At 39.4% G+C, this 9,026-nt stretch overlaps 1 protein-coding gene across 1 annotated transcript in view; it reads right to left on the reverse strand.

Moving 5' to 3' along the window:
• Positions 1 to 9,026, reverse strand: part of PRKX (protein kinase cAMP-dependent X-linked catalytic subunit) — a 242,877-nt gene that overhangs the window by 20,200 nt on the left and 213,651 nt on the right. The window contains exon 5 of the mRNA XM_077480816.1: positions 3,691 to 3,786. Within this exon, the coding sequence (XP_077336942.1) occupies positions 3,691 to 3,786 (96 nt within the window). The remainder of the gene's footprint in view (positions 1 to 3,690; positions 3,787 to 9,026) is intronic.

Raw genomic sequence — 9,026 nt, forward strand, 5'->3', positions numbered from 1 at the left:
ATAAAAAAAAATCCTGCCCAAAATATAGTGACCCTTACTTGATCCAAACACTAACCCTGGCACTGACCTAGATCAAACCTTGATCTAGATATTTTTTATTATTTATTTATTTTTCTCTCTGCAAGGAGAGAGAAACGTTCAATCTATATTTCCTCTGCATTCACAGAGAAAGAGAGAGAAGCACAGGAGGGACAGGCTTTATAGTGACAGATCACTGTGGTAGCCAATCAGAGGCTACCACAGCAATTAAGTTACCCGGTATCGGGAGTTCTGGGTCCCGACCGTTAGTACGGGACCCGAGGCTCTCGGTGAGACCTCAGTCTCTGCTGGGAGCACACTGTGTGGCACATATATGCGACCCCATGGCAAAAAGCCGAGTGCAGAGGGGCTGCATATATGTGTTATGTTGGCGTCAAGGGGTTAAGCTTTAAATGTGGACAACACTGAACTATATAAAGTATATAATTGTGGAAGTTATTACTAGTCTCTAAATCAGGGGTAGGCAACCTCAGCACTCCAGCTGTGGTGAAACTACAAATCCCATCATGCCTCTGCCTCTAGGAGTCATGCCGAGGTTGCCCCCCCCCCCCCCCCCGATGAACAAAAAAAGGTCTACTGGGACTTAAGGAATAAACTAGGAATTTAAAGTAAATACAAGAAAAATTAATGTAGGGATTTAACCGCTTGCCGACCGCCTCATGCCGATATACGTGGGCAGAAGGGCTCGTACAGACAAACAAACATACCTGTACATTGTTCTTTAAGAGGCGGCCAGCTTCATAAGTCAGGTCACGGGACCCGTGGACTCTATGTCTGTGGGGATACCAGCGATCGTCTCACGGAGAGGAAGAACGGGGAGATGCTAATGTAAACAAGCATCTCCCCGTTCTGTCTAGTGACAATGTCACTGATCTCTGCTCCCTGTGATCAGGAGCAGAGATCAGTGATGTGCCACATGTAGCCACGCCCCCCCACAGTTAGAATCACTCCCCGGGACATACTTAACCCCTACACTGCCCCCCAATGGTTAACTCCTTCACTGCCAGTGTCATTTACACAGGAATCAGTGCATTTGTATAGCACTGATTGCTGTATAAATGACAATGGTCCCAAAAATATGTCAAAAATGTCCGATGGGTCCCCATAATGTCGCAGTCATGATAAAAATCGCTGATCACCGCCATTACTAATAAAAAAAAGATTAATAAAAAGGCCATAAAACTATCCCCTATTTTGTAAATGCTATAACTTTTGCGCAAACTAATCAATAATCGCTTATTGCGATTTTTTTCTACCAAAAATATGTCGAAGAATCCGTATCGGCCTAAACTGAGGGAAAAAAAGTTATTTATTTTTATATATTTTTGGGGCACATTTATTATAGAAAAATGTAAAAAAATAATGCATTTTTTTCCAAATTGTTGCTCTTTTTTTTGTTTATAGCGCAAAAAATAAAAACTGCAGGGCTGAGCAAATACCACCAAAAGAAAGCTCTATTTGTGGGAAAAAAAAGGACGTAAATTTTGTTTGGGAGCCACGCCGCACAATTGTCAGTTAAAGCGACGCAATGCCGAATCGCAAAAAGTGCTCTGCTCTTTGACCAGCAAAATGGTCCGGGGCTTAAGTGGTTAATGCATCAGAAAAGCCTCCTGCATAGATATACCAGAGTCATGTGCTTTATCTGCACAGACCATAGGCATACCTTTCCGATTATTTTGGGCGTACCAAGAAAACGATTAAATGATAATATTTCTGTTACCCGCAATGGTAATCAGCAAATCAACATTTAACAGAAATAGAAGAGCTTTGTCTGCCCCCCAACACAAGGAAGAACATACATGCTACTGACCTAAACTGATGAGAAACTGAATCATGTATCCACTGAACTTGAATGCTGACCCAGGAACGCATGACTTCATACACTGCTTGGTACCAAAATGTTTCTGATTTATTTCCCTTCAAAATTCCCATGGGATGCTTAAATCATTAGTTTAAAAAAAAATGAATTCAAACCAGATATACCTTGCAAAGGATGTTCCTAACTTCTAATACTTAGTCTTGCTCTATGGTAACGTGCTGTACTTATTTCTCGGTTCAGGAACTCTGTAATACTACTACACACTGGCAACAAACCAGACACGAAAGCCTTCCAGTTATGTACAGATTGTAATTGGATTCAAACGTAAATGAAATGCTTGTAATAAAAGGCTGCCCTAAATGGGTTTCCTTGGCTTAAAGAATGTTGATTAAGTACTGTAATCAAGTACAGCATTATAAAAAATGCCATCATAAATTTGGAAATCGGGAATCTTAACGTAGGTGTGCAGTGTGCAAATGATAAATACCGACCTAAAACTGTCAAAAACACATAGTAAATAAAGTACATAAATCATCTGGACTTTAAAATAGGCTACAAATTATGACGACTTATTATAAAAAAATGTTCAGTTGATCCATAATTGACCTTTAGAGAATCAAAAGTATTTAAAGGTCTCATTCTTTCACAAATCCCCAAAAATAAGCAGATTATTTATCATTTAAGTATAGAAGGTGAAACCATGCCAATCATTCCTTTACGCCCCTGTGACCAACTGTAAATACAAAACTTCTAGTTTACAGTAGAGATATGGCCAGTCAAATAGGACCATTTATTCCAGACTACATACAGCTTCTTGTAGGTCATAATCAGTGCAGTGTATAGACACAATAACTTCTATAGAATAGGACTTGTTGAGTGTCACGGTAGTAGTGGACCATCTGTGTCACCAGACAAGTGCAGGACCTCAAGAAGGCCAAGGCCCAAAATGTAGAAGCTGCCCTTTATTTCTGAGCACATCACACAAGGGTTGATGGGCTTTGCTGTGTGCAGCTTCCAGTTTGTGGCCTTCAGATACATCATGATTGGCAACATCTGACAGCAATGAGATGTGTACAGAATTAAGAGACAACATTGGGGGCAAGATGGTTGGTTTGGTAACCTAAATACATTGGCAGAGTAGGCTTTGCCACAGGTTTCTACGAAATACAAAATCCTTTGAGAAGAGGAAGATGAACAGAAATTAAGCATTGGAGCCCAACAAGAAACCCCACTCTGATTCTAGGGAGATGTAGCTACAGCAGGGACAGCAGCACAAGTGCCAAGATCTTTGTTGTACTCCACCTTACACCTTATTTAGATTGGGGAGTAAATGTGCTTGCTATGTATTGGGTATTGTGAAGATTCCCATGTCTAATGTGTTTCTCATTCTACTCCACCTGTCTAACTTTTTTAAAAATGTAAACCATACTGTATAAAACAATGTGGGTGCTCCTCAGTTAGACCTATATCAATACAACATCTTGCAGAAGGAGTCCTCTATCACAGACTTACCTTGTGCTATGTGACATGTCACATTACAGCTGTGTGAAAGGGGATGGGGGGGGGTGTAAAGTTTTTACTGACCCTGAGAACTAGAGACCTAATAGAGATGTGGTCTAGTTATTTCAAGGAAGAGGGTGTCTTTTCAACCCAATAACCTCCCACCTACACCAATACTCCAACCAATTTTTTATTCACTTCACATCATGGAAAAGCCATCTGGAGGAATGGGACATCACCTGCTCCATCAAGAGCAGCGAATGATAGATTGAATAAATGTACCCTTTATGACATTTCTAAATAAATCATGTTTACGCAAGGATGGAACTTACTTCACATAAAGATCTAGATGTCTTGGAAAGTCTATTTTGCCAGCCAAAATTTTCTGATATATGCCAAACGGATTGTCATCAAAAAATGGAGGAAACCTATAAAAACAAAGATTTGAAGCACAATCACTGTAAGCCTTTTAAGAATAAATATTTCATTGGTTTCTATTTTTACTGTAAACATTACCACCATATACATGTTTAGTAAAACCATAGTCGGGTAATAAATTGCTAAAGAAGTCTGAAAAGCATTGAGTGCCTCTTTAACGAATCCCAAAGGATAACACATGGGCATGTACAGGATATCTTTACAGAGCGTGCATCAGGGTGTTGGGGTATTACTTCATTTCATAGATTGAGTTTACCTGGACATCGTCTACTTTTCATGACAATTATTTTGTTGAGTGTGGGAGCTCACTACACATAGTTTAAGAGCAGACTTAAAGGAGCCAGCCTCAATGTTGCATGTAAAAATATGTATTGACGTCAGGTACCATGAGTGCAGATCAATGAACTTCCTGCATTTTACCCTTTCATTCATTACAAATGTAAAAACATCTGTTCTGTGGATTATATTTCTTTTAATCTTCTCCATATACTGTATGCAGACTTGTAGCTACATCTTTACCTTCCTCATCCTTGAGTATTCATACATAACTTATACGGTATCTATGACAGGAGGGCTGCTATCATTACTTATCCATTTGCAGGTTACGATGACCCACAAACCTGGATTCTGTTAGCGTAATTAAATGTAATGTGCACTAAGTGATGCGAACACATTAAAAAGAAGACAGGGACCATCCTCTGTAATCTTCGGTAAGAAAGAGATGTAGAAGTGCTGGCAAATTCTAGATACTGCCACTTTCACTATTCATGTTTAATTTTTTTCCCACAAATAGAGCTTTCTTTTGGTGTTATTTGATCACCTCTGCGGTTTTTATTTTTTGTTAAAAAAATGTAAAAAGACCTAATTTAAAAAAAAAAACATTTTTTTTTTTAAATTTTCTTATAAAATTTTAAAACAGGTGATTTTTCTCCTTTATTGATGTACGCTGATGAGGCGGCACTGATAGGTGGCAGTGATGGGCTCTGATGGGTGGCAGTAATAGGCACTGATGGGTGGCAATAATGGGCACTGATCGGTTACACTGATAGGCAGCACTGCTAAGTGGCACTGATTGGCCCCACTGGTGGGCATTGATAGGTGGCAATTGTGGGCATTGATAGGTGGCACTTGTGTCATATGAAATTCAGGTCTGCGCTGTGGCCATCATTCGGCTATAGTGCAGACATCAAGAGGTTAACAACAGCTGTAGAATAGGGTAATAAAATACACAGTATAATCTTGAAAAGGGAGGTCAATTTACCAAAGTGCACTAGTGAGAAAGTGCAAAGGGCAGCAGCAGAAGCTCAGGGGAAAAAAATCAGCAGCCGTACCGAAAGGTAGTGAAGGGCCAGGGGCTGCTGGCAGGGGTGATCCTACTTTTTCTTATATCATTTTTTTATTTCAGTTTTAGTTTTCACAATTAAAGCAGATCTTCAGGCAAACTTCTAATGTCGTGTACACACGATCGGACATTCCGAAAGCAAGATCCATGTTTTTTTTTCAGACGGATGTTTGTTCAAACTTGTCACTTGCCTTGCATACACACAGTCACACAATGTTGTCGGAAATTCCGAACGTCAAGAATGTGGTGACGTACGACAAGCCAAGAAAGTTGAAGTTCAATAGCCAGTGCGGCTCTTCTGCTTGATTCCGAGCATGCGTAGAACTTTGTGTGTCGGAATTGTGTACACACGATTGGAGTTTCCAACAACGTATTTTGTTGTCGGAAAATTTGAGATCCAGATGTTAAATTTTGTGTGTCGGAAATTCCAATGGAAAATGTCCGATGGAGCCTACACACGGTCAGAATTTCCGACAAAAAGCTCCCATCGAACATTTTCCATCAGAAAATACGACCGTGTGTATGCAGCATTAGTATACGGTAGAATTACTTTTACACTATATTAATTTAATCTTTAAGATTCCGTTTTGTTCACCCAAGCCTGCAATTTATACACTTTTGGCTTATCGCACAGCCGGGGAAATCATGTGATTACTTTCTGGATCACCTCCCTAATGATGCTAAATCATTTCCAGTGAGCAAGTTGAAGGAGAATTGACATTGAAAGCTTCATGGTTGCAACAGGAAATAGGTGTGTCATTTACTGAGCAGTGCAGTGTGGGAGATGTGTGTACATCACAAGACTGGATGAACAGAAATAAATCTCCGGAAGATTTAGCCCTCTTCATGACCAGGCAATTTTTTGCGTTACGGCACAGCGTTACTTTAAAAAGGAAGTAAAAATGTTCTTTTTAATTGCACCTACAGGTACGCCTATAAGGCTTTCCTGTAGGTACTGTAAATATCTCCTAAACAGTGCAAGTTTAGGACATATTTACAATATATACGCCAACATCATCGGCGCATGTGCTCTGAAGAATCGCCCACCCGTGCCACTTTTTCAGGGCCATGTGCAGATGATTTTGGCATGCGCGGGAGTGACGTCATCGCGGAGATGATGTGGTGACTCAGTAATTGTGATTACCTTGTTTTCTGATTTATACATATGTGTGCATAGATTTCTAAATAAAGTCATGTTTTTATTTTTGGTGTGCACTATGAGGCTGTTTTTCTTTTTTTGAGCGATGCTGTGATTGCTGAATGACAAATACATAGAAGTAGTGTTCACTTGCAGCCATTGATTGCTATTAAAGTGGAAGTAAACTCTTCTATCGTTTCCAGTCAAGGAAGCTGCCATCTTGGCCTCTAATGATTCTTCAACTGCCATAATGCTGCACATGTGACCAGTTATAAAACCAGCCATTGGATGGTTTAAAAGTTTAGTTGAGAGCACAACCAATGTGAAAGTTAGCATTTCCGCCATGCCAGGAATGTAAGTGTTTTTTGAAACTGGATTTACTACTGCTTTAAATAAGCCTTCTGTTGCCCCACATGCTGAGGCTCATTAGTAAAGTGAGCATATTCCCTCTTGGGGTTTCTGTGGTGGTAGCTTTGCGTTGAAGATTTTGATATCACCCTTTTTATTGGACATTTTAGTTGATCCACACAGTGGCATTAGGGCTCACAAACATTATTGATTTTAAACTGGAGGGATAATTTATTCATGTTGTTTTTATATCAATATGCACCGTTCTGTTTTTTTTATACATTTTTCTTATATTTATTTGTGTACATATTTGCATTTTGCACACTTATTTTGTCATTTGATCTATAATCATAGCGCAGTACTATTCTATACTAGTCCATTTATTTTGGATCATCACACACACTGGGTATGCTTGCAGCCTAATTTACTATAGTAGCACAAACTAAGTTTCACAAATCATTATTAAAACGGCCAAAAAAGCAATCCCTGCCTTCTAAGTGTGGTTCTGCATGTGCTCTTGGCAATTTACATACATTTGCAGTGGAAAGAAAATGAAGCATGCTGTACTTATTTTTTTAAATGCACATGAAATCGCTGCAATGGTGTAAGATAGGCTAACTGAAATGGATGCATTTGTACTGCATTTAAAGGCACGTTGGATTGCAAATCTTGTACATTATGATGTGAAAAATAATGTTTACCGCATTTATCAGCATATAACACGCACAGGCATATAACACGCACATTCCTTTTAAGAGGGACGTTTCTGGAAATGTATTTTATTTTAAATAAGGAACTTTGAAGCAAAATAAGGGACAGTGCCCATCTGCAACCTCACCATTTCCATCAATGCAGCCTGATCAATGCCTGTATGCAGCCTTACCATTGCCATCAATGCAGCAGCCTCACTATTGCCTTCAAGGCAGCAGCCTCACCACTGCCATCAATGCGGCCTGATCGATGCCCATCTGCAGCCGAGAGGGGACAGGGAGGGGGATGTGACGAGTGCCGATAGATTAGATACAGTGAGACTCTCCTATGATAGGAGTGGTCCAATGGCAGCCCAGGAGATGGGACATTTCCTATTACAGAGGCTGCCAAGTGAACAGGAGATTCTTACTGTATGTAATCTGACGGTGCTCGTCTCGCCCTCCTCCGAGGCAGCTAAAACTGAAGTATCGGTGTATAACACGCACACGCTATTTGCACCTGATTTTCAGGGTGAAAACAATGCGTGTTATACGCCAATAAAAACAGTAATTATCAGTGTTGCAATTTTACTGGCTTTAGTAAAATCTAATTCATGCTTAGCTCAAGGGCAAAGCTGCAATTGGGCCTGTGCACCCTATGGAATTGATATAACACACACTACATGCATTAGTACATTGTGGTGGCATACATTTTGAACAACGCCTCAATAGTCCTTCACCTGTACTGCAAAAACCGTAAAGTATAGTTACTTGCTAGTAAAAGTTTTGGCATGCTGCGTAAAAAAGAAAAAAAGAAAAAAAGGGGTAGCCTATTAAAATGAATATGCTTTTTTATTTTACCATAGCACAGTTAACATGCGTGCAAAGACACATAGGTGCAGATAGGTGTGAAGCCAGCCTTCTACATAAACATGACTACAATCTTGGGGCTAGTGGGGATGCCTCAAGTACAATGGTAACTGTAATAATTATAAACTTTTATTTTATATAGCGCCTTTAAAGGTAGCAAAGAAAACACAAGAAATACAAAGTTTGTCTAAAGTAAAAAAAAATTATTTGATTTGAATGAGTCTAGAAAAGATGCCCATCTGAACTCGCTGAGTTTTGGAGCATAGCAGAGAAGGCTCTATCGCCCATCGAGTGTAGGGGAGTAGGGGGACACACAGAAAACCAGAATTTAAGGAGTGGAGGTTACGAGGGAGGGAGTAAGATGATAAAAGTTCAGACAGATAATAGGGTGTCATTTCTGTATTGTACTATCATAGGAAGATATCATCAGATTTCATATCTCACGCCTAGGAATCTCCCCTGTCTCCTTTTACTTTTTAAAGTACTGTACAAACTGTTGGTGCTTATTAATACAGTATATTACACCTATTTTCATATTATTATGATAATACTATGTTTTGCGGGAAAAAAAGAAAATAATACAGTCCTACTACATGAGTTAATAAAAATGTTGGGTCCAGAATTAAGCTTTAAACCAAATTTTCTAAATGTATTACATTTTGCAAATGTACTTATTTATGGAACAGAATTATATTGCGTTGCACTATTTTGCCTGACAGCTAACTCCTGCCATCTAGTGATTGAAATTAGAACTGCAGCCAACTGCCTAAGAAGATGCTACAGGCTAGTAAACCTTTTCCATATTAGGAACTTTTAAATACTACTAACAGGTAATGATATAAT

Source organism: Lithobates pipiens, unplaced genomic scaffold, assembly GCF_037356315.1.
Source record: "Lithobates pipiens isolate NorthernLeopardFrog02 unplaced genomic scaffold, aLitPip1_a1.2 Scaffold_16, whole genome shotgun sequence".
NCBI lineage: Eukaryota > Metazoa > Chordata > Amphibia > Anura > Ranidae > Lithobates > Lithobates pipiens.